The following is a 27996-nucleotide window of genomic DNA, read 5'->3' on the forward strand; positions in this document are numbered from 1 at the left end:
CTTGGGATAGGTTTTTGTTTCCAGACCTGATAAGCTCTTCAATAAAATCAGCCTCATATGAATACAAAACCAAGAAGAGGGAATACGGTTTGTTCTCGGGAACGCCTCATAAAACTAAAAAAACAGGGAACTCAAAACAAAACCATTTCCTATGACAAGCTCACGTATTTCTACAATTTCATTTCCAGTATGTTTATTTCGGCCTTTGTCGTGTTGTTGACATAATGTGGTCTCTCCTGAACGTCTTGTCCTTTTTCATATGAGGCTGAATTTATTGAAGAGCTTATTAGACTGGTAGCAAAAACATTGTCAGTTACTCCAATTTCACTTCAGATACACCGACGATGTGCTATCTTTGAATAAAAAGAAATTTATAAACAACGTCGATCGGATATTCTCTTATGAACAAAAATTCCACAGATTAAGTTTACTTCTTCAGCTGATTTCCTTAATCTTGCAAAATGACCACCAGGGCAACTTAATTCTAAGTTATAAGATAATTGAGACGATTTTGATTTTCCTTTCTCTTTCTTGAGAGTAACGTCCCTGCTTTCAAAACATAGGCATTTTACATGTCGCATATAATTCAGTATCGAAGTATCGTTATATATCCATCATTGATGTCCACTGCTACAGAGGAAAAAAACGTCCAACACAGGGTTTGCCAAAGATGCAGGCTGATGGACTATTGGTTTTATAGTTACCATCATGATCTCATTGGAAAATATGCTAGTTTTCGTGTGATATCAAAGTTGAGATGTTATTGATTTTGCCCATAGGTATGCCTTGTTGTTTCGTTGTCACTACCCCGATTCTCGCTTTAAGGACGTGACATTTCTTCGATTTCATTTTCCTGGTATTTTTTCAGGGGTGTCCATGTAAACCTATACGTTGTTCATACTTTGCACTAGTTTGGTCCATTTTGAGTTGAAATAACGGTATAATGGCTTGTTGACACTTAAAAATTATCTTGATGTGTTCAAAGTATGTGTCGACCTCTGTTGATTTGTAGCGAGTCATAATAAACATTTAAGGGGTATAAATGTGCTCTGAAAAGAATGAAATATCCTAAGGATGCATACTAATGGTATGGTTTGTGTAATATCACCTTCACATCAGGAGTGGTCTAAACATACTGTAATAGTCGGATGCCTCTTACTACTTTTCGTTAACAATGAACAGGACGTTTTCACTGGTCAGTATTTCGCGAATTACTACCCAGCAGTAAGTGACATTTTGATTTCCGATCGTGAAGATTACTTTTCTTGGTAGTAACATCCCTGATTATTTCACAAAGTACAAACGAAGTTACAAACAACAATGATATATTTATTTTCATAAGCAAATTTCATTGTATAAATAATGATATAGACGATTTCCATTGTCTAATCTATTGATTATGATGGATTTGATATTTGAACTTTGTAACATGTAGATTATCTCTAAAACGACCTTTAGGTAAAACAGTCAGTGGAACCAAGAGTTACGAAACAGCACCCCCCAAATCATTCTCAATTCTGCTTTAGATGCTAAAGGTCCTGTTACTTGGCATCGGGATTGTAATCCAATTAGCTCGTAATGTCGATAACTGTCCATACTGATCAGATTTAATTCCAATAATCGTCGTTTTGACCTAGATCCGATATTCATGTTCCAAAACCTTTTATGTAAACATATTTTTGGACCACGTGATCCAAATGAGATACTCAGACAATCTATCACAATTCTGAACTGATAATCGTGTTATTTGGATGTAGACCCATTTCTCTTGTCTGTTCATTAAAGATTTCACAATGCTTTCCCATCGGAGACGTGCTTCCCCCGACAGTTATTTACAACAATAATCGTGTATATCCTTCTGCCCTACATCGACACAGACAAAAAAGCCAAGTGAACAGAAAATAAAAAAATAATAAACAGAAGTACACATGTATAGCAGTAGATGGACATTATACAATGACGTGACCTCAAGCTGCCATCTCCGTTTGTCACAGGTTCCCGATGTCGCTGTAACACGATACTCTTGTTCATTTCAGAATAAGAACTGATACTTTAATTTGCTTTTATTTACACGTAAATAGTTGGAATTACAAATTATCTAAAGATATGGCAGTAATTGGTGACGTCATGTTGCTAATCCTCCCGTTTAATCCCTGTCAGCGTACTTGGTTATTTCTCCAGCGTATGCTGGAATATAGCTTTTAGAATTGGCCTGGAATAAACAAAGCAAGAAGTTAGTGTGGTACAATTGAGAAAAGAACATTTTGGGTAATGATCGAGGATTTAGTTGAAAAGCGTTAATGGATGGATTTCTACAAACATCGCATGTTTTCGAATACTTTAAATATATGTTCAAAAAATAAAAATTGATGCGAAAATAACGTACAAATATATCATGTAAATGACATTTATATAGAAATATCTTTTTCTGATTGGTTTTTGGTTTTTAAGAGCTTTTAACGAGACGGACGGGTAATGTCAATACTAATTCTCATCACTTTCCACCCGGAATCCCCAAACACAACAATGTAACCCGGATGATCCCTGTCTCACCGCAGGCAATTTACAAGAAAGGATACCGCTGTAGTTATTTTGTAAAAAAACATTTACCTGCTCTTAATTTCGTTTTTGATATAATTGTAGCAGGACTGGACCAGAGAACTCCCGTTGACAAGTTAACCCTTTCACCCCTATGTAACTTTAGTAGACTCTACTATACATTGATCTGGATGAGTCCATTATGGTCTACAGTGGTGAAAGGGTTAAGTTGGTTAGGGCGATAGTACATAAATAATGATCTGAGGTCTAAAGATCGAATCCTGGTTAGGTGCAGTTGTATTTTTTATACTTTGAATACTGTTGCTGATGTTTTTTTTTGTGTTGTTTTGTTTTATTAAATCTATATGATTAATTCATAAAAGTGCCGCAGGTATACCTATCTTTTCAGTTATGATATATTAAAACTAAAGTCATCCAATACCTACTAAGAGGTTTTTTGGCAGTGGTACGCGCGGGGATCCCTAATTCTAAAACATTATCCATGAATCCTACCTTTACCGAGTTTACCGTGGATACTAATTTAACTGTGAAATAAAATTTTACCGTGTTCCTAACTTTACTTTACTTTACTTAACCATGAATTCTACCTTCACCATGAATTCTGACTTAACCATAAATCCTCATTTAACACTGAATCCTAATCTAACTATGAACTCTACCGTGAATCCTGAATTTACCATGAATCTTAACGGAACCGTGAACCCTGCCTTTACCGTGATTTCTGACTAAACCGTGAATTCTAACTTTACCGTGAATCCTGAATTTACATTGAAACTTAACTAAACAACGAATCCTTCATTTACCGTGAATCCTGGCTTAACCATGAATTCTAACTCTACCATGTGTCCTCATTTAACACTGAATCCTAATCTAACTATGAACTCTAACTTTACCGTGAATCCTGAATTTACCATAAATCTTAACGAAACCGTGAACCCTGCCTTTACCGTGAATTCTGACTAAACCTTGAATTCTAACTTTACCGTGAATCCTAAGCTGTGTAGGCAGTTAATGACGTTGTAGAATGGCCCTTTGCGCAGTTCCCATAAGTCTCCGCTCTGGAAGGAGAACTCCTTGGCAAGACCGTATGTTTCGCAGCCTTTGTTGAAGTTTTCGATGTTTGTCATGGCGGCGAAGCTGTTTGCGCATTTCTTACTGAACAGAACTTTGGGTTTTTCCTCTTTTGCCAATAAGATATTGATAAACCTAAAACAAACCCATGCAAATTGATAGTTTGTGTCAAAATATATATGATATCGTAAAGATGTAATTGTATGATTTATATGTTTATATCTAAAAACTGAGTATTACATTATATTTAATGATTCACACATCAAGTTGTTATCTCGATTCAGCGTGCTAAGCAATTTAAATATAGAACAATGTGCAAGTATGTATCATGATAGGATGAAAAAATCTAATTTGATGGCATTACAAGAGAATAAATGTTTGAGCATGTAACGAGATATCTAGATGAAGATTGGCAAATGATAACGATTAAAATACTTTATACAATATTAACGGGGATTTTTAATTCAATGAAATAACGATGCAAGCTGGAATACGAACTTCCAACGGCAGATAAAAGAGAGTCAGTCTTTTTGGCGAGCAAGTTACCACACACAAGCAGTTATGATTGACAGGATTTATTTTTCAGTTTGCCTGGAGTGTCTGGCCAATGTAATGCTAACACTTTATGTGGGTATGAATCATAATGTTTCCAAGTTATACATCTACGTCATTGACTACTCAAATAGAAAACAACAAAAAGGTAGAGTCTGAACATTGCCAAACAATGAACAAATTACATGATACATAAATAAGGCTAACATTTCTTTCAGTGGTTATTTGAATATTTATTTTCATTGTAAAAATACTAGCATGCCCTGCACGTGGAGTTTGTAAATATACATGGATACCATTGAAGGTAAAAGATACCAAATTCCTATAATGGGATATTTCCGACCATCTATGCAGGTGAAATTAAGAAACAATGATAAATAGTGTGGCTTAGTGCCACAACTACCTCCTACCCTCATTGAATCCCAAACCTATGACATTGGGGTAGACAGGACGGCGCACTACCAACTATGTCATGCAACCCATAATTTTGTTATACAAGAGCTGTGTCTTTTCATGAGGGATTCGAACATGGAAAAGCGTTAGTTAGGAGTCCAATATTAAAGAAGGCATGCTTATCAAATGATAGAGAGCGAGACCCCACACTGTAAATGATCTCAGATGATATCAGACTTACTTGCATAGTATTACACCGTCTCTTAAAAAGGTACACAAGCTTTTCCAGTCAGTATCTTTCTAAAATGAAAAAGAGCAAAGGATATAAGGTGAGGAAGGGTGGGCTGTTCAAGCGGTTAATAATTATGGATGGTATATATATTCGGATTTATACAAAGTATAGGGGCAAAGGTTTCACACCAATTTGTACCAATATAAACAAGAGTAAAATAAGCTGAAAGAGGAAGTTATATGCCTGATTTAGTCTTTGTGTAGAATGGTTTATTTCGTCAGGAAATATTTGCTGAATTGATATACTTAATTTATTAATATTGCATCAAGAATAATATATGGGTGAGATTTAGATGATCAATTTGAAACATCAGAAATACAGCATTTATTTGAACCAACAGCTATTTATCAATATTTCGAAACTTAGTTTTCTGATTTTGTTTCTTTTCTTGTTGCTTTGGTATATAATATGTTTTCTGATTTATTCTAAGGATACGTTCTTGTGGACGTAGTCGCACACGAAAGTCGGAAAACCATATATTCTAATTCGAATATTTGTTTTTGCACAATATGATTCCTATTAAGTACTAATTTCTTTCTAAATTAAACAGGCATTTAGCTTCCAGTTCCAGCATTTGTATAAACGGGTAGCATTATAGGATGCATACTACCGTGATAATGATATGTTTTCACTGAAAAAAGGAATCCACAGAGAACACTCAAAAACAAAACATACAAAATGTCTGTGAATGGTAAAGTGACAAAATGCATGTGTGACGGGCCAATTACATATATATAAACACACAGAAGTCCACAAATTGATATTATATTTTATCATAGTCTTTTGTCATAGACTACTGTTGTTGAAACCATGCTATGGTTGTAAAGGGCTAAATCTATACACAATCTGTTTTTGTCATTGAATAATTTTGTAGAAATCAAAATATGTTTTTATAATATGCTGCTCAAAATGACTGTAACCAGAAATCAAAATGGTAATTCTGTTTAAACGTTTTCGAGAATGAGGCACACATGAGATTATCTATAGAAAATAGTTCATAACAAGATGTGTTGTTCACAGGTTAGGTAGACAAAAGGTAGGTATCTTTCCTACTGTCATGGATTTGGAGGATGTTTCTGGAAGGAAAATGGAATGCAATGGTACGCCATTGTGTTAAATGAAAAATAATACGAACGATAATATTACATTATATATTTCAATGTCTCAAAGAATAAACATGCGTAAAATTTCTGATTTACTTCGTTGCAAATATAAAGGTTTCAAAAATAAAATCAATGTACTGTTTAAATTATATGGATTATATTTGAGCTTATTACTAAAGTAAAGGAAGGATAAAAAAGTTCGTGCAATTTTCATTAAATCATCAGTGGCGTACCATTTGGTCCTGCAAGCATCTACGCTGGATGGAGATTTGGGTTATCATGTGGAGATATAATAAATGGATAATGGTGGTGTTCGAAAATGCACTCTGTTGACGGTTTTATCAAACCATGAATACCTGTATATCAGCACTACTGGCGCTCAAGTTTCTCCGTTATAAAAATGATTCTGTGGATAGATTGTAGATTGTCATACAGATAAGCATAAACGTTAGAAGAAAAGTTTCTTTTTAATTGAATATTCACATTTGGCTTTTGCCTGTAAGATAATTATAATTCAATAAGTCAAAGAAAACATAACTCTATTTGAAGAGAAATTAGCTAAATTAAATGGTTAGACAAATAACGTTTTAATTTAAAAGTGTAGAGATAGGGGTTTTATTTTCTTGTTTTACGACTTAACCACATGACTTGAATTTAATCAACTATTTTGAATTTTAATGATGATGAAGAAGAACAGATTCAAGCTTAATGGATTCTGATTTATTAAGTAATGCCGAACAAGTGCTTAATTACGACGTCAAAAACTCATTAGTTAATGTGCGGACGAATAAATACAAACGTCCTCGCAAAGAATAAGAAGACGAAATAATAATGTATCGCTAACAGTGTAAAATGTCGGAGAATATTTCATTTAAGGAAAACGACCGTTATGTTTCAGCCGTAGAAGAGTTTAAACTACTTGGGCAATACCACAACATATTTTGTTCTAGTGACTTTTGATATTGGCTGTATAATTATAGCAAGATTTACTAGATGTGTGACACAGTTGAGGACTGATGTATACAAACATACACATTGCAAAAGCACAAGTAAGGGAATATTGTACAATGTAGGAAATGTTTGTAGAAACTATTTAAAGTTGTTAAGTATTTCTTTTCTTGGTGTTCAAACGTTTTCAGATTCAACTAATGACTTATGAATAAATTGACAAAAACAGTAAATAAACTGGGTTGCCTGCCGTAGTTTTTGTACTCTCCTCCATTCTTCACTTTAAAAATCAATCGAAAACCGTCTGCAATTTCCGTAAACGAGAAAATACATCGGTAGCATTTTCTTATTTTACAGAAAGTGTTGACGGCTACCGATAGTTTGACAACGAGACAAAGAAGCGCAGTCTAGCGGAGACAAATGGTACTAAGGCATGTAATCCAGTCTACATAAGTAAATAGGAAAACAAATCTTACAAATTAATAATTGTTATCCTTGTAGATGTTCCTAACACGACGAGTGCATACTTACACATTCCACGTAGTCTTTTTCGCCGCTCATGACACTGTTTATCCAATTGATGATGTGTTTTGGTGTTCCTTGCGCGTCTTCTCTATCATAATTCTGTACAAGAAAGATTACATATGCATACCGTTTCTCCTCTTACAGATATGGGTAAAAAATGTTAATTCCCATATATAAACTTTATTTATTTTACAACAATTATGAAACAAGTTATTTCAACTTATATAATCACTCTTGTTGGCCTGAATGTTAGCGCACAGGGGATCTTATTGTGACAGAAAACCGAATTACCAGGAGAAAACCAACGGACAGGTGACCCCATACCTTTTTCGCGTCCGATCGAGGAATTCCCATATTTGATACAAGTTACTTGAAATGGGTTTTATAGGACAAAGAAATAGTTCGAACAGTGCAGTAAGTATGGTATTGTCAAATTTCCGGAGAATCCGCTCAGATAAATTACCAAACAGGTGTTGTTTTTCGCTGCAAATATCCATTTTACAATGTTCGTAGTAGTAACACAATTTTACTCAAAGTTAAATTCACAGAGGAGGTTACTTTCATGGAAAAAAATGAGACAAAAATAACCTTTGCATTAGTGAATTTAATTTAACATCAGTCAATCGATTTCCAACGAATATATTCTTTTATATCAATCGTCAACATTTGGCTCAATGAAACACCTATATCGTATAAGTGTACATATAATTGTTTTCTGCCGATACAGTTTATGGCAAGAACAATATCCAATAACATGATACATATTTGTTTTTTCAATTTTCATATGACAAATATAAATCTGTTTAATAAACGTGATGATATATGATGACGAATTGAAATATTTTATTTAAAATATATACTGAAAATAATAAAACACAATCAAAATTATTTTTCCTAGTATAATGCACACAAGATAACGAAAGTAATAAGAGTTCATGTTATTGACATGTAAATACAAAATGTAAAATTAGCATATGGTTATTTTTATGAAAAATTCATATGTTGTTGAAATAAAATGAAATATATCGAAAGTCATATGGTAAAAGTCCAAGTTATGGATATGATATAATAAATTTGATTAAAACGATCAAACACAGCAATAAAAAAACAAGATTGACTACCTTGGGTATTTTTATATCAAAATAACTAACTGCAAAAAATTCATTTTTTCGTATTACAACATATTTCGTAAAATGTATCCACTCATTTAGAAGAAAATATATATTGTAATGGTATTCCATAAGTTCAGAAGCAAAAGTTATCCCCCTTCAGTCAAATTTCTGGTCCATCAGAATCTAAATAAGAAAACTGACTTTGCAACGAAAGGATGTGTTGCTATCCGAGAAAATGAATTGTATGCAGTGTACCAAATACCCTTCATATCTAAATAAAAATATAATTAATATTTCCTATAATTATAAATGATGTATTAGGAGTACTAGACGGTTAATATGATATGATCACAAAACACAGTGGGATGATTATGTTGGACTAAGTATATGGTACAGTGATATACAGACCATGGCAATAACATAAAGTGAGTTGAATGAGCGCAAGACACAGTGGGATATCCACGTTGTGTATAGTATCACAGAAAAAAGTTCTAGCTTTCTACTTAAGGTTGAGGTCTACAGTTGCCTTGGTGAACGCAAATACTGTAGAATCATTTATTTTCGTGGGGTTAAAATTTCGTGGTTTTCATATAAAAGGCTTTTTCAAGCACACTATTCAAGGCTGATTTCGATTTTCCCCTATCTATATCATACCAAATTTATGATTTCGTGGGGATTTAATTTTGTGGATTTTTGTTATTCACAAAATAAACGAAATTTAATGTCCCACGAAAATTTATGATTTTACAGTAGGTGCAAAACGAAAACGTTATGAGCCGAAAACGTTGTCAACAACTGTTTTGTTAAACATCAATAATATAATAAGTTAACAGCAATTCTCTAGCTTTTTGTAGACGGATGTACTGCATATTAGGAAAATTTCGCCGCAGTCCAGGTTTGCCTTTTTGTTGCTTTCTGTAATAAGGTCAATTTGATCATTATAACGGACATTAGTGAATAACAAAATAAACATCAAATCAAATGTGAAAGGCGAAAGCTAAACTGGGCGAAAGTTTGAATGGGCGAAATTTTGACAGGGCGAGAGTTTGAAAGGGCTTGAAAGGGCGAGAGTTTCTCGATATGCAACATCATTTTTCTACTTTTACGTAGATCGGACTTTTTTGTTGGAAAGATGTTTAACTAAAAATACATTTCCGCCTTTTGATTTCATTCTTTCATAGTGGCGTGATTTTGAACTCAACACAATAGGGAATAGCTATTCAGGAATAATTAGCAGAATGTTGTATTGCTGATATTTCGATAAGCAAACAATTTTATACAGTCAGTTAAAGCATTGGTTGACAAAGGTTTCGGATTATAAATGGACCATTTAAGACAGGTTCTAGTTGATTGAACAACCACAATTTATATAGAAAAGTTGTATATGACTTGGTGATAAATGGACAGTGGAACAGATGATATATTGCATATCAAAAATGTGATGTGACAGATGAACGCGCAAGCATAGCAGGTATATTCTGTTTCATAAAATGCAAGAGCAATATTTGAAATGACTGTGTAGATTTTATTGTTGCATGAGTAAATGATGAACTGAAGCATATGCTAAAAATAGAATACATCTGTCAGGTGACCGAAGATATATTCAGCAGTTATAAGGAGTCGCGTGTAACATGACATCCCGCGAACGCGCATGCAAATAAAAGGAGATTTGATTGACAAAGTGATGAGAGCAAAAATTGGCAGGCGAAGAATGTCAATAATTTTGATAAAGACTAGCGAAAGGAAAGTGGATATAATTAAAACGATCATTGATTTCATATAATCTGCTTAGGTACTAAGCAGGATTATTTAAACTGGTAGACATAATTATGCAAATGTAGAGTGAAATATCGAGTTGGAGAGAAAAACAAGAGAAAAGACAAATAGCTACATACTCTAAACTGCAACGGGTATTAAAGACAGAACAATTAAGAGGTTTCCAGGCGAGTTGTTAAAGTATACACATGTTGTTTATATCAAATCCCAAGCATATGTTTCTGTCTATAAATACATGTCTTGTTAAAGTACCCCTTGCTATTGTCCTCACAAATACGTCTACTTCATACATATGTGCTGTTGCTAACGTCTAATGTGTCTATCATGCATATCACTCCATTTATAATTGTAAAGAAAAAGATAGCTAAGCGAAGTAATGTCTTGCAAAACCATCTCTTTTCATGGATATGAAATAGCAAATAACGTGTTCAATGATATTGTTTAGGAATATACAGTGACGTGCCTGAAGTCTTTCACTTTACGTTATTTTGCATTTGGATTCTATGTAAGTTTTTTAAAAGGTAACATAAGGAATATCGTTTCTAAATATGAGGGTCATCTCCCTTTTCCAATAATTAGGATCTTTTAAAAACAAGCGTTAATTAATTTGTGGAAACAGTGTCTTAATTGCAAAAACAACATAATCAATTTTGTTATTTCGTTGATAAATATACGCATGTTTTTAATTCAATGGTTTTGATCTTTTGTGGATGTGATGTCAAATGCTGTCCCAAATAGGGATTTCTTATATATATCAAAATACAGATAAAAAATTGCTCGAATAAAGAGGCAGAAAACAAGATTTTTTTTAAAAGAACATATTATTTGCTACGAATTCGAAAGGTTCATTTTCTAAATTAATAAAGAGATGGTATCTACAATATGTTATCTAAAAAGACACTACAGAATGAAATAACTATAACTCATGCTAATCTTCTATGATATATTCTCATTTGAATTTGTCTGATTATGCATGTCTTAGAAACAACTTTATAGTACTTGAGAGTTTTCCTTACAGCCTCCATTTTTCTTTGAACTTCATAACCAAAGCCCGCTTTATTTGATCTAAAAGACATCTTGATAGCGGACGCTGATGGCGATGATTGGAAGATGAGACAGTAGGGAATGGGTTTACTGTGAACAGAGACACGTGACAAAAGCGTTACACATGGGTGATTTTGGGGATGACAAACACGTGCATCGCTAGTGATTGGCAGTCATCCGTGATCGAGGTCGAGCAGTCACTACAAAAAAATCAGTTTATAACAGTTATGAACGCTTTGTGATATGTTTGAGGCTATTTCTCCACGTTATGATTTAAATACAAAACGACATCCTGTCACGAAATCGCTGTTACGGAATGAATATTCATTTTGCTAAAAGTCGTTTGCTTAAAAAGTCCTGATAATATTGCTAGCGTGATATGTGCTAACAATATCATATAAATGTTCCTCATGTAAAATTCAGTCTGATATTCATAATTATTTTTATCAGATAAGATACGCCTTTAGCAGATAATTCAATTGGAATACATATATACAATGCAAGACCAATATCAAATATCAAAAAGCGTTCATAATTGTAAAACTGATGCCATTATACGTGATTAATGTTCTTCCACAAAAGAAGTGTTTATTCAATTTACAATATATGGTTGATGCGAAAGTAGGATTTATTAAGAAACAACATTATAGTATTTAACTAACTACTCATGATTTACTAATTAGAATAATGTTAATAAAACCATGACAACATAATTTGCTTTTCTCTCTCCCATGATTAACTAACGAAATAACGATTTTAATAAAACCAAGATAACATAATTCACTATTGCTTTTTTTCTTGATGAAACACTACTTTTGAACAGAAGAACACTTATCAGCCGAATTTCCAAGCGTATCATAAATACAAATCTGATCTTACTTCCTCCATCTTCCGTTCAATGTCATACGCTACACCGGATTTTTTGGCTCGTGAGGACATCTTGACGGTTTTATCTTGTTCTTATCCTGTATAAAGAAAATGGAAACACCACAATAACAAATTGTAAGCTTACTTCCTCCATTTTCTTTTCATTGGACCAAGCGGCTCCAGATTTTGTTGCTCTCGTGCTCATCTTGAGGGTAGGGTGTAATCAATTGCTGATGCAGAAAATCGAAAACTGACACACCTGTCAACACCTGTAAATACGTGGATTGTCAGTAACCAATAAAACATTTTATTATGTTTTAGTCTTTATCTCTCACATTTTTTGTAAGTATATGTATTGTTACTTTATATTTAATTCAATATCAAATTACCCTGGTGAACATCTATTATATTGAACCATAATATAAATTGATATATATAGGGCTTTGGATGTGTTTTTTTTGTATTGTATATATATATTCTTTTAAATAATTTCATAGGTATCTTCAAATAGAGTTATGATATTAGTTATAAACAATATATGTAAACAATCTTGCAATACTCCTGGTATATCTTCAATATAGTTTTGATTTATGTGATTGGTATTATCCTACTTTAATCAATAATGAATAATCTGTTTAGGACGAAAGGGGATGATAATTCAGTAAGGAAACGCTCAGGATTTTTAATAATAACGTCAAACAGGAAATACTTAAATGACAAGATAACTGATTGAAATAGTTAATACTGCACTTACGGGATAATTCACTCTAATAAGCATTACTATAATTTCAAGGAGAATAAACCCACAGAAATAATAATAAAATTCAGGACAATTAACTCAGAGAGGCAATATTAAAATGACAAGAGAATTTACTCAATGAGTCGATTCTTTGACGTCAGCCTCGTATAGAACCAGCAGCATGAAATTAGTTTACAAAGCAAAGTATTGATGAAACCATACTTACGCAAATTGAAATGAATTTTCATGCTATTATTTCATGCTTGAATTATTTTGTCATTTGCCTATTTTCGATGATGATGCTTTATTACTTAAAACGAACCGTTCAAACTATTATGTTGGGGCAAATTATCACAATTTATTTTTCTTTTGTCATTAATATCTGCATATTGGCATTCAAATATATCAATTTTCTCCTTAAGTAAAAGAAAATCGTTCATGAAAAGATAACATATTGGCTACGGATATAAAGATATAATCTAGAAGTTGATCGAAATTCCGTTAAACTCAATACAAAACCTGTTGTAAAGGAATATCTAAAACACAAGTGATCCAGAAACCTACACTGTACTTGTACTGCCTGTGCATATATGTTGGAAATGTGTCGATAAGGTATTTGCATGACTCAACGATATCAGTAGAAAGCAGTAAAAACATGTACGTGCATATCTAAAAATAGACCAGACATGTAAACATGTTTACAAAACAGCGCTCAATTGTCCACAACCTTGTTTCCTAGTGTTAGACCCTCCTGAATGAGTCATCAGTAGGCAGAGTGAATCTGCTGACGTTATCGACACAGAGAAAAGTTCCACTGTCGATATCGACACAGAGAAGAGTTCCAAAATAGATATATGTTTACAGACAAATGTCTGTTTTCCTCTGATGGATGGTTCTGGGTAGGGACTTATAAAATTATGGGTTTTTCCGATATATTTACTTTTCTCACCAATATAATGTGCTGTTATGTCTTTCAAGTACAGGATTCATTTTGCATTTCTGTGTGTTATTTCATATTATATTTAAATACTACATGCTGTTTTTAAGCAATGAATGTTTTAGCAAATGTTATAGGACCATAACAACATTGGCTAAAATATTCATTACTTATGTTTACATTTTCATAGAGTAGTCATGCTTTGTTTATTTCGAACAGTTTTTGAACAGCAAATTAATTATTGGCAACAATGAACTTGATGACGACACAATAGAGATTGATGACGTTTCAATAGCAAATGTTGTTATTGTCTCATAACAAAATTTGCCTTCTCAATGCATTGCAATGGAAGGATGCATAGCAAATGTAAATATATTGTTTTGAATTCAACCCTGATATATTAACTTCAATCACTTATACTATTTGTTGTTTTGTCCTTGATGTACATATAGTTTTTCAATTTGCTTTTCTTGTTTTTGATATTATGTTTTAATACTGTATGTTGTATTGCTTTGATGGTTGGAGTGAAAAGAAACTGAAAATGGAGACAACCACGAGTAATCGACATAAATATAACCTGGACATAAACGAATACATCATTTAATACAATCATGTACACAAATAGACTAAGTACTGACATGCTGACGCTAGTACACAGCTTTCATTACCAAAAGCTTACCAGTGAGCTAAATTCTCGAAATTTTCGCTCTTATCAATGCAGTTATTTAATTGATAGTGATGTTTCTTATCCTTTGACTTAGCTGAATAGCTAATTAATACAGAACTATAGAAATAGCTTTTACGTGTTATATTTAGATAAAACCCTCAAAAATATACATATTAGATTTGATGTCGACGCGTTTTTTCGTTCTGACGGTTACAAAAAACGAACGTTATTAAAAAAGCAACAACAGATATTCAGTTGTTAACGTAAATCGACGGAACAACAGATATTCAGTTGTAAACGTACATCGACGGAACAACAGATATTCAGTTGTTAACTTACATCGACGGAACAACATATATTCAGTTGTTAACGTTCATCGACGGAACATCAGATATTCAGTTGTAAACGTACATCGACGGAACAACAGATATTCAGTTGTTAACTTACATCGACGGAACAACAGATATTCAGTTGTAAACGTACATCGACGGAACAACAGATATTCAGTTGTTAACTTACATCGATGGAACAACAGCTATTCAGTTGTAAACGTACATCGACGGAACAACAAATATTCAGTTGTTTACTTACATCGACGGAACAACAGATATTCAGTTGTTAACTTACATCGACGGAACTACAGATATTATGTTGAAGTAGTTTTGAACAAGAAAAGAAAAGTGTATCTTGTTCATGGGCAATATCTCTAGATGATAGTAGGTAAGATATGACATCTACAAGTATGAGAGTCTCAATAGGACTAATACATGAAATATTGTAGATAAAGTATGGTAGTATAGTTAGAGGCTCCACAGGTCATAACTTGTAAAGTAGATCAACTACGGCAGTATATTTGTTCTAAGATGCGAGCCTTCTCACGACTCCATTATCAGTGATCGGGTGTGTGATGGGATATGAAACTAACGTTGCAGAGAATAGCGATACTCATCCAAGAATGAGGCTTCCAACTAGTAACACTGGCGGCTCAAAGAAATTATCTCCCGGTTTCTGCATGCGCAAGCGATACGTCAACGTTAGGGAGCGTGTACGTGCAGCTAAGGATATACACAATATCGTCTGTTGTTGGTAGAGTGCGCATGGTTTTATTCACGCGGATGAAGAATCATACTATCTGTACGCGTGCGCGTGCCATGGCTTTTAGTCATATTCAATATATTCGAGCTTACAGCACGTCGGAGAACGAACTTGATTTGTTTACTCCATATGTTTTTGCTTTGATTGAAGTAATTGTTTAACATCATTTGATCACTATACGGCCTTCCTTTCTACGTCACTTATCGAATTCGTTTTGGCCTTTTGTACACTGTTAACGCATACGTCATTAATCAATCATGTTTCTATCTAGCTACACATAAAATATGTACGCCATTAATCGAATAGGATCCGGCCTTTTGTACACGGTAAAGACATACGTCATTAATCAAACATGTTCGGGTCTAACTAGACCGTAACATATACGTCACTAATCAAATCAACTCGGCCTACCTAAACCAGCTTTTCCTGTTAGAGGGTCTTTATGCGACATCCCCGTTGCACGTTTCTCGCTTCTTCTAACATTTTGTTGTAAGACAATTCCTGATTGACGTTTCTTGTTAGACACATTCTCTAACATTTTCTTTTTAAGTCGTTTCTCACAAACGTTTCCTGTTAAACGCTTTGCTATTGACTATTTCTCATTAAGTATTTCCTATTAGACGTTCCCTGTTTAAGATAGTTTGTTAAACGTTCTCCGGTAGACGTTCTAATTTATACATGTTCTCTGGTAAAGGTTCCCTGTAAGACATTCCCTAATAGACGTTTCCTGTCAGATGTTCTCTGTTAGATATCCATGTTTAGCGTTTCCTGATAAACATTCCTCTGTTAATTATTTTTCTGAAATACGTTTCCTGTTGGACGTTCCATATAAAAAGTTGTGTGTTAAGCGATTCCTGTAAGATGTACTTTGTCAGAAATTCTGTGTTTAATGTCTCTGTTTAAAAAACATGTTAGACATCCCCTAACGGTTGTTTCCTGATAGATGTTCTCTGTAAGATGTTCATTGTTAAACTTTCTTTCTTGTAAATTCCCTATTAGATGTTCTTTGTTTGACGTTCCATGGTGGGTTATGATTTTAAACGTTCCCTGTTAGACTTCCTTTCAGACGTTCTCTGTTAGACTTTACTTGTTGAACTTTCATATTTAGCGTCTCCTGTTAAACTTTCCTTTCAGACGTGTTCTATTAGTCTTTACTTGTTAGACTTTCGCGTTTAGAGTTTTCTGTTAAACTTTCCTTTCAGACATTTTCTGTTAGACTTAACTTGTTAGACTTTCATGTTTAGCGTTTCCTGTTAGACTTTCATGTTTAGCGTTTCCTATTAGACTTTCCTTTGTGATGTTCTCTTTTCTACGTTATTTTAAGACTTTGTGGTTAAACGATCCCTGCTAGACTATCAAGATAACTTTCTAGTGACCGAATTTCACGATTAATCGTTCGTTCAAAACACTTTTTGAAATGACGAAGGGTAAATAATAACGAAAAAAATAAAGAACATAAACTAAATGTTTCTTTTTAAATATGTGAACATTAAACTTTCGTATGTGATAATGTAACATGTGTTTTCTGATAAAAGGGGGTGAAATGGAGTCTACCGACTTCCCTGGAGAATCCCCAAGCCTCTCTCGACAAAGGCGCCTGGTGTTGTAAACTGACTAACGTAATGATTTAAGACACATTTTCCTGGATATTTTCCAAAATATAGACAAGGTATGGTTATTTCTGTAACCATCAATTACTGACCATAAAATAATATTGGCATTGTCATACATACTTCGCAACATCTCACCAAGATCCCTTCCTTTGAAGCATATTTTGTATGGAAGAAAGAAGAAAAGTTATGCAGACTTAATTATGCATAGTTTAGAACACACTAGCCAGCCCGTAAATGCATGGACAACGGACCTAATACATGATAAGTTTTAGGGTGAAGGGTACCACTGTATCAGTTTTCATTTCGAAAAAGAGTTCCTTTCAGAGATTTGATGACTTGAAGCAACCAAAAGGGACATTTTTCAACTTTAGTAAAGTGTAGGTTTCTTGTTTTGTTTCTTTATTATTATTATTTTTATTTTCAAACATTCAAATTTCAAACTGCATTGGTTTACAATATGCATCCCGTCCATTTTTATGCTATTTCACATAATAATTGTATGCATCTACAATAAAATTTTCCTTACTTTATCTATTCAATAACCTTCTTTATTAAGGATCCCCTAACCACTGCTAAATACTGAAACTATGTAATAGAAACTGATTTATCGGGTACTACTATAGCTATAGTTATTTCTGGAAAAAGAAAAGAATACCTTACGAGACTGCTATGAAGTGTTGACTTTCGGGACTTTTATGAAAATAGTAGCAAACTAAAAACAAAAAAATATCAATAATAGTGTTCTGAGGGTAAACACTCAGCAAGGCTACCCATGGGTTCGAACGCTAGACTTCAGATTGTTACACTACATGTAATTCACTAATTGACTGAGCTAACTGGTGTCATTGACCACATTTGCTTCACATGTATCTAATGGAATTAATGAGAGGTTACTGTATATACTAAAAAAACATGGTGCAGTGGGTCAGTGTTACTTAAACCGATAAATCGGCTATCCCTAATATATTGAAAAACCATAACATATATATATATATATATATATTGGTTTGTTTAACATAAAAATGACCACTTCCCAAAAATGTTGTCTGAATAACTAAACAAATATAAAGTTAAATATCAGCCTGTCTTTGAATAAAAATATATAACTTTGGTATCGGAGATGATAATAGTGTTACAAGACCTGCTACAGAACAATCCAAGTAGCACGTTGTTTTCTTTTTCTTTTATCGTTATATCAAAGGAACCGCTGGATGCGCCTTATGGAATAGGTTACGATATACTACAAAGAAACTACGTAAATTCCATTGTTATGTTACTTTTTCATGAATCTTGTACCAAAGCGCTTTTATCGCGACTGTAGACAACAGCCAATTTTGTTAATAGGTTCCCCGATACACCCATGTAAAGTGTTTCTTTCATTTTGCTTTTATCTGCAGGAAAGTCAGCTAAGCAATTTTTGTATCAGGGTAGTGTAGGTTTTCTGCCAGAATCTTGTTATTGTGGAGAAAATTAACACATGTGTAAATAACTGTTACCATCAGGATATATGCCACCTTTCTGCTACATACACATTCATTTTTAATGGACGTTAATATAGCTGAATGATGGCATATATCCCCTGTTTAGCAAGTCCCTCGGTTAAAAATCTTTCAAATTTATTCAACAGATGGTTGTTTGGTTAAAATGACATAATCATAAGGTAGAAAATAATTACAGCTTTTAAGAATATAGATATATTTTCATTAATTCTTTATTTACGAAAAATTGAAAGCGATTAATCAATACCAATAACATCATGCGTATATTAAGGCTTATGTAGGAATTAGTTAATCAAATATATTACAAAAACAATGGAATCGTCTCTAGGCATGTTTTCATAGGTTCTTCAGCAGACTTGTTTAACAAATATATTTATATCTATTAGTCACATTGATGAACATTGATAACAAATGACAATAATCATATTAGTTCGCAGCCTTTTCCCTATTCCATTACATATGAAACTATTAAAAAATGTAATGAGACTTTGACAGTATTTTCAAAAATGCAATCTTTTATACATATTAAGCTGAAACACATGGTTTAAAAGTAAAATTAACGAAGTCGCTATGTAAATTCCACGTTTCGTCTTTATTCTTTTTCCTTCAATTTTATAAACAAATGAAGTTATCCTGAATGATACTGTGGTAGTATAATGAATTTAGCAAATATTTACTTTTGTATGTTGTTTTTAATACCTTATTTGCCAAACGACAAAAATCATTTATATATTTATACATACATAATATTGTATCATCTATAACCAAGACATATTTTAAAAGAAAAATCTTTTTAAAAAAATCAATAATAATTATCGCATATACATGCTAAAATGGCACGAGTATCCTAGTACCTCCCTAGTAAGCGTCTCTATAACTAATACAAGGAAATGTTTATCCTCTCTGTATCCACACTTAACATGTGTTTGTTATCTGTAAGTAAGAGATGTTTCCACTGCGTTTTATCATATCTCATGTACTTAGGCTGTAGAAACAGCACCAAAGTCAAAGATTTTAACGATTCAGCTGTGCATCCAATACCATGTGTGGTAAGAAACGGGAGCGGAGGAGAAGGTGTATATCGATTTCTATATAAAAGAATGTTATCTACTTTCATAACAAAAATATTTGATCAAAATTCTATCTATCAAATACTAAAGAACATTTACAAAAGCATTTTTTTCCTCGAGGAAAACAATTTAACCAATGATATACCCCAATAAACAAAATACAAAAAATAAGAAACTCTACAATGGAAAGTTGGATGCTAACACGAAAAGATTATTATTATTTTTTATTTGTGCAATATATTGATAAAAATAGCAAAAATGTGCCTTGGTTACAGATGTTATAAGATACCATTTATAAAAAGAGCTGAAAAATCTATCTAAGGGTTGGATTAACAACAAGTGCAGTTAACACAACAAACTTTATGCATCTCAAGAATTCTCTTTAAAAATATCACATCTCCTGTTTGATCTTCAGAAAGAATTGGCAGCTTACTCTCTTAGACAAAAATGAGAAAAATGATTAAGCTTCTCATACACAATAATGAACCTTTACTACTGCATAGATAACTTAAACACTCGAATGTACTTGATGATTTAAACAATTAAGAAGAACCAAATGTTATGATACCATCACTTTTCATATTTGGTAGTATTCCATTTTGTGTCTAGCGAGCACAACGGAACGAAAACATCCTTGGAATGCAAGTCAGCAACTGCGAGGGAACGTTAATTTAGAAACTGTGCTTTTTTATGGTTTGTACATAACCACTTATCACTGTAAAAGAAAACTAATACAGCTGTTAAAGCATTCTAAGGGAAAACCTGGATGAAAAGTTATTATAATTAAGAAGTGAAAATATCGCTACGAATGTCCTAATGTTTTCTTGGTGGGTTTTTTAAATATAAAAAGATATCAAATCTTGTTTTAACAATATCTAGAGGTTTTCGATGCCCTTTTTATATTGAAATACATGTACATAGTTTTTGTGATAAGATAAACCCTTGCGTAAAATGAATTAGAGTTTTATTTGAGATTTAAAAAAAAAGTATTTTCATTCCTTTATTCATAATCGAATTATTTTTAGATTGATTCACGATTGTAAAAATCAACGCCGAAATTCGCACTTTAACAGGATCAAAATGAAAAGTAGGCCAATAACAGACACTTGCATTTATTTTACTAATGGTTCTTTGATGAGCTGTATAAACGATTTTGTTAGTATCAGATCATGTAGACATTTCGCGTACAGTTGTTTGTCCTGTGTTAAGTTGTGTGTAAGTGCAGGCCCTTTTCAAACATTTTCCCCAAGAAGCAGACCCTAAATAATTTTGCCCACAGTTGTTTTAGCGGCGTGAGGGTATGTTAAGTACCGGGCCCTAAAGACTTTTGCCCATAGTTGTTTCAGCGATGTGGTTATGTTCAGTATCAGGCATTGAAGACTTTTGCCCACAGGTGTTTTAGCGATGTGGGTATGTTCAGTACCAGGTCCGCAATACCTTTGCCCACAGTTGTTTTACCGGTGTGGTTATGTTCAGTATCAGGCACTGAAGACTTTTGCCCACAGTTGTTTTAGCGGCGTGAGGGTATTTTAAGTACCGGGCCCTAAAGACTTTTGCCCATAGTTGTTTTAGCGATGTGGTTATGTTCAGTACCAGGTCCGCAATACCTTTGCCCACAGTTGTTTTACCGGTGTGGTTATGTGCAGTATCAGGCACTGAAGACCTTTGCCCACAGTTGTTTTAGCGGCGTGAGGGTATGTTAAGCAGCAGGCCCTAAGACTTTTGCTCACAGTTGTTTTACCGGTGTGGTTATGTGCAGTATCAGGCACTGAAGACCTTTGCCCACAGTTGTTTTAGCGGCGTGAGAGTATGGTAAGTAGCAGGCCCTACACTTGTTGCTCACAGGCCATACTTTGCGAAGGTATGTGTACGAACTAAGTAGGTGCCTTGTCAGCAAATAAGACCATGTAATAGATACAAAGAAAGGTATAATGATTACATAATTATCGAGACAATCAAAATGTTCATCATCTGCACCGTGGAAGCAAAGTAGTCGGATCTGGTTATAAGATTAAAGTGATAGAACTGACCAGTTACATTATACACACTGCGTCAGACATCCGACTAATAAAACACACCGTCTATAGAAACATCATCCTCAATCTCAAGGATCCTACAACGTTACTTGTTCCCACGTAGGTAATAGACTCTCACAAGCAATTAACTTCTCAAGCCAAACGGCAGCAGCATCGGCGATATTCTAATCATAGATAGCGCGGAACATGACAGAAGGGAGAAAGGGAGAGAGCCGAGAAGTAGATATATACCTTTCCTCTTCAGCACTTCTGCTTTGCCATATTTACATTCGAACTTGGCATACATACGTGTTTTCGCTTGCATTGCGCGCGGGATGAGTCATATATACTGAACATATATATATATATATATATATAATGAAAACATATACATATATTCATACAGGCCATTCAGATTCCATTCTTGAAATTTCAATGAAATGTGTTTTTGGCAAGTTTCAAATTTGACAATAAAAGTATTGTTTCATTTTATGGGTTTTGTAATGTGTCTGAGAGGCTACATAATAATATCACGTAAAAAGGGGAAATCACATTTTGATTGCATTATACGTACAGAAGTATACTAATGAGAACATTATCAAGCATGTTGTTACTGGAAATATCTAGTACGCTGTTACTGGTTTTACCTGCATGTTGTTACTGGCGGTATATCATTATGTTGTTATTTTGTTACTGGATTATCCACAATGGTGTTACTGGAGGTATATCATTATGTTATTACGTTGTTACTAGATTATCCACAATGGTGTTACTGAAGTTATACATTATGTTATTACTTTGTTACTAGATTATCCACAATGGTGTTACTGGAGTTGTACATTATGTTACTACTTTGTTATTAGATTATCCACAACGTTGTTACCGGAGTTATACATTGTGTTATTACTTTGTTACAAGATTATCCACAATGTTGTAACTGGAGTTTTACATTATGTTATTATTTTGTTACTAGATTATCCACAATGTTGTTACTGGAGTTTTACATTATGTTATTATTTTGTTACTAGATTATTCACAATGTTGTAACTGGAGGTATATCATTATGTTGTTATTTTGTTACTGGATTATCCACAATGGTGTTACTGGAGGTATATCATTATGTTATTACGTTGTTACTAGATTATCCACAACGTTGTTACTGGAGTTTTACATTATGTTATTATTTTGTTACTAGATTATCCACAATGTTGTAACTGGAGGTATATCATTATGTTATTACTTTTTTCCTAGATTATCCACAACGTTGTTACCGGAGTTTTACATTATGTTATTACTTTGTTACTAGATTATCCACAACGTTATTACTGGAGTTTTACATTATGTTATTATTTTGTTACTAGATTATCCACAATGTTGTAACTGGAGGTATATCATTATGTTATTACTTTGTTACTGGATGGTTTCAGTATGTTGTAACTAGAGCAATCCAGTAACGTTTTACTAGAATTGTCTGATATCTTGTTACTGGATTAACCCGTATTTTGTTACTGGAATAATCTTATACGTTGTTACCTATTTTATCTAGTGTGTTGTTAATGGAACTATCTATTACGTTGTTACTGTTTTATCTTATATGCTGGATTTATTCAGTATGTTGTTATTACAAAATTGCAGATGTAATTATGATATTTTGTTACTGAATTGTCTAATATGTTGTTACTAGAATTATCCGGTATATTTTTATTGGAATTGTTTGATATATTTCCTTTCCAGATTGTTGTTACATTTGTACTTGATTTATACAGTATGTTGTTACTACAAAATTGCTGATGTAATTATGATATTTTGTAATTGAAATTGTCTAATAAGTTGTTACTAGAATTATCAAGTATATATTCTAACTGGAATTATTTAGTATATAACATCTCCAGAATGTTGCTACTAATGTTATTTATGTTCTGATTTGTAAAACAATTCTTTCCTGAAATATATCCTATCTTGCTTGACCAATATTTTGAATTCACAAATCGTTCAACATTTTCTTTTTATTTCTTTTTAATTTCAAATGTTTATAAGCATTCAGATATTTGTCGTTAGATCGCAGTTGGGATATCTTAATCGATTCATGTATGTCATATTTTCAAAATATAAATATTTGACACTTCACACTGATAGGTGAAAAGTTAAACTCCGCATAAGTGCAGACATATTATTTATTATTGTAGACGTTTTAGATGTTATCAATGATTTCAACTTTCCATTTACGAGTCCATCGTTTAAAAAGCTGGTTATAATGATTAATTATTAAGAATTTTTCAATATGGGTTTTGTTTTGGGTGTGGACTGTTATCAATGTTAATGAAATAATGCCTGTATGTCTTTATAAATCAATGTTTTTAACAATTAGGCGATAGAATCTGTATACCGTATGACAAAGGGTGTATGTTTAATCGGGAAGCATTATCGTTAACGCTTTCAGAATATTTTGGCTTTATTTATAACATATGTCTCAGGGCTTTACCCAGATACTTCAAACAATTTTCCACAGACACTGCATCAAGGATGCTGAGCGTGCGGTATCAGGAAATACATACGCCAAAAACACCAAAGCTTAAAATGATTTATTGTAATTTGAATATCTACGTGCAGATACTTTGGGTGCAAGAGTAAAACTATTACATAAGAGTATATAAAACAACACTTTAAAATCTATTTTTGTATTTATGAGTCATCGAAGTGAAAAGGACCAGCCGTTTACTATCATGGAACCACACTTCATACATAGATAACGTTTCGCGAATCTTGGATTAAAATATATAAGATATTCAATGTATATTTGGTATCTAAGAGCTACATGCATTCTCTCATTTATAATTCTTAATACAAATATCGAAACGTTCACCAAAAGTGAGTGATATTTCAATTCAGCACGCAAAATCTGTTATTGAAATTAATTACACTATAGACTGATCTTAAAAGATAACGGATACAATTAGGAGTTTGAAATATTTGACACTAAAATCAAAAATTAAAGTTAATGAATTGCATCAACAATTGAATTAAATACCACAAAAAACAGATGCAGATAACAGACATAAGTTCTTAACAAATAAGAAATATCTCCATCCAAATAGAAACACTCTGCATGAGCATGCTCTGACTAGTACAAATACGCCACTGAGGTCTCTGATCCATCACATGCATTTCCGTATAGAAAGGTCACACGCCAATTATCCCCAACACAACGCACCTGCCACAGACTGCCGATGTTGACATTGAGCACACGTGTTTATATCTAAGGTAAATGATTTGATTAGGATTATAGTATTCTAGCCAATGTTCTTACGCTTTGTGTTAAGGAAGCTCGCATCTTCAAACCCTGTGCATAACAATTTAACTCAATGTGTAAGTCATGCTGTTTTCATAAGCACTGAAGAGTAATATTTTAATTCATTTATTTTTTTATCTTTAATTTAAAAAAAATAAAAAATGAAAAGGATTTCAGGCTGGCATTTGTTTATTCACAAATAATATCTCTAATTTTTATTTGAACTAAATGTTTCTCCTTATTAAGTTTTATATACTGTTCACATAACTCTATTAGTGACCTCATATTTCTACTTCTCGGCAACGATAAGAAAATATAGTATTTTTATGTTTAGTAATTTTGATAATTTAGTGCCTTCGAATTATGTTTTTTCAGGATTGGTGCGAAAGTGTTAAAATATTATAACCGCTAATACAAGCACGTTTGCAATAGCACTACCTTATAAGTTAGATTCGCCTTGTTATAATTAATGAATGCTTTCTTCTGCATTTTTCAAAAGTTTCATCAATTCATCATCTGCATTCTTATAATTCCTTGCTGTTATTTTTAGATTTCTGAGTGTGTTGCGATTTTAGGAAAGAAGATACATTCCACAGTAAGGTAACCAGTACATATCCTTACGTTATAAGGCACTACCAACTAAAACAACAAGATTAAATAATAAATTATAATGGTAACATATTATAAATCATGAATAATAATAATATATATATACATATATATAATTAATAAAAACTAAATTTATATGAGTATATTATATCAATTTCACATCTATGTAAACGATTCGTTAGTATAACAAATATTTCAACAAATATGTATTTTGTGTTGAGATGAAGCGTTAAGCTGTCAATACTTCTGTATGATAAAAAGCTGCTACAACAACAAGATGTCCATAACACAAACTGACAGGTATGGAGTATTTAACACATAACACAGATGCCATCTTAACTAAAATGATGGGCATCGCCAAGTGCACACTGCAGCATCAGCAGGTACAATAACACACACTCATCACCACATGCCAGGCTGAACAAGTATGTGTATATATGAAATTTTAAGACAGTTATATAGTACAACCTCGATATAATGCCCCTCGATGCATCTGCTACCGCACTTATTGCCAATAAATCTTAAAGCCCCCATTTTTCTTATTTTGATGTACCGTTTTTCTTTGTCTTCTTCGATATATCGACAAAACGTTTTCAAATGTGAAAACGTTAAAATTAGCTCGACAAAAGATGGCAGTATAACGAGGTTTGAAAGTATTAATTAGCTCGTGGGAAAGCTAAATCTCCGTGGAATAAGCTGAAAAGTAATCCCTTCTCTAATGAACATGTTGACAGTGGAAACATTCTACAACTTTGAATATTTTTTGAATTGTTTCTACAGTCAATTCTTGTCCGGTTTGTGATCGTTTCAGCTAATAAAGATTAATATGGTCATAGAGGATTTTTTCAAGCATAAGTAAAATATCCGTGATAAAATTCCAGTTTGCATAAAAGTTTTGTTATAAACAGGTTTCCACCGTAAACAGGTTTCGTTGTTGGGAAGAAAAAAACAGTCACAATAAAGCAAAATTTCTGAAAAATAAATGCTGTTAATTTGCATGAAGTATTTTCATGGATATCCTCAAAAAAATGTAATTGCAAAAGGTGACCTATTAGATTGCAAGTTTGAAACTATCTTACAATCTAGTCCTTTTCATGATGATAGTACATATTTTTCTTAATATCATATAAAATAGTCATATAACCATATATAACAAAGTCATACTACACTGTGATATTGCTCCTCGTATTGCAACCAGTACATTGTCTGCCGAATGACGTTTGTAATTGGCAATAAAACGAAGTGGTACCAAGTCGATATATCATAATTTGGCTGGCGACATGCAACAAAATGTTACAAGTAGACGCTAATTGACGTATTTACATAGCGCAGTGTCTCTGGTTTAGTCTGATTATAACCAAATGTTCATTAACCGTCATACCACAATGTACTGTAGTGATCATCAGTAGACACTAGCCTTCACCCCCAAGTGACTTCCGCATTCCAAAGCAACTTGCCAAAACACAGCGTTGCATATATCGTCAGAGACTTACATCAGAAATTACAGAAAAATGCATAAATGTATGATTTTATTTCCCTTAGATTCTATTCTTTTTCTTCACGATACATGTCTGTGGCATAACAAACACACTACGTTAACTTTTATTGATGGGGTTATTTGTATTTTGATATTCCTAAAATAGTTTAAATAATTGAAAAATGTCTAATGTCAATTGATTTATTAGAAAATAGTTAAACGTACATGTCAGTATGTAAAACATGAAATGATGGGATAAAAAGAAACGAAAATAATCAACTTTGGCATAGGGAGCCATTTTTCCGCATACAAAAACCATAACCATCAAATAAATGAAACGAATTCCACTTAACTGCCGGTCGTGAATAATCTCAACGGCCACATTAATTCGTAAGACAGTGATTGTACATGTATAATACGATTTTGGAACGAGAAATATATATAAAACTTCTGAAAGCCGTATTGCTTATTTCAAACGTAAATAACGATATATCATAGAAATCTGTTAAAATGTAACATAAAAAAAACCTGAAGCTCAAACAAAATGACTTAAAGCAAAGCAAAAGCAACAATTTAAAGAGAAAACCTGGAAATAAAGGCAAGAAAACCGGCTATAGTACGTACCACTGCGATGAGGAAATCCTTCTCTCTCTTGCTGCGCTAACCTCAGAGCCTTGTATTCACAGAACGAGTGGACGAGACACATACAAATCCCGAAAGTTCTCGCTTTCCTGATCGACCTTA

At 33.0% G+C, this 27996-nt stretch overlaps 1 protein-coding gene across 3 annotated transcripts; it reads right to left on the minus strand.

Annotated features, from left to right (window-relative positions):
• Positions 1–1538: 1538 nt before the first annotated feature.
• On the minus strand, positions 1539–27994 carry LOC110450052 (transgelin-3-like). Of its 3 annotated transcripts, none has more exons than XM_021497286.1 (6): positions 27877–27994; positions 11348–11465; positions 7450–7542; positions 4817–4875; positions 3543–3765; positions 1539–2212 (listed from the first exon to the last, which is right to left on the minus strand). In XM_021497286.1, exons 2-6 carry the CDS (start codon positions 11405–11407, stop codon positions 2147–2149), a joined length of 501 nt encoding a protein of 166 aa, XP_021352961.1. In that variant the 5' UTR covers positions 11408–11465; positions 27877–27994; the 3' UTR covers positions 1539–2146. The 3 variants fall into 3 exon arrangements, with proteins under 3 accessions (XP_021352961.1, XP_021352960.1, XP_021352959.1); XM_021497285.1 differs by lacking the exon at positions 11348–11465 and adding an exon at positions 12255–12340 and having other exon boundaries at positions 27877–27992; XM_021497284.1 differs by lacking the exon at positions 11348–11465 and adding an exon at positions 12388–12511 and having other exon boundaries at positions 27877–27989.
• Between the last annotated feature and the right edge of the window lie 2 nt (positions 27995–27996).

This window comes from Mizuhopecten yessoensis, unplaced genomic scaffold (genome assembly GCF_002113885.1).
Source record: "Mizuhopecten yessoensis strain PY_sf001 unplaced genomic scaffold, ASM211388v2 scaffold4947, whole genome shotgun sequence".
NCBI classification, from domain to species: Eukaryota; Metazoa; Mollusca; class Bivalvia; order Pectinida; family Pectinidae; genus Mizuhopecten; species Mizuhopecten yessoensis.

What these genes read in the sequence shown, in the direction of transcription:
- LOC110450052 (XM_021497286.1), bottom strand. Translation starts at nt 11,407, where the DNA reads ATGTCTTTTAGATCAAATAAAGCGGGCTTTGGTTATGAAGTTCAAAGA. An exon ending in TTCAAAGAAAAATGGAGGCT is followed by an intron (nt 7,543 to 11,347) that starts GTAAGGAAAACT and finishes TTTCTTGTACAG; the next exon opens with AATTATGATAGAGAAGACGC. An exon ending in TACACAGCTTAGGATTCACG is followed by an intron (nt 2,213 to 3,542) that starts GTAAAGTTAGAA and finishes TGTTTATTCCAG; the next exon opens with GCCAATTCTAAAAGCTATAT.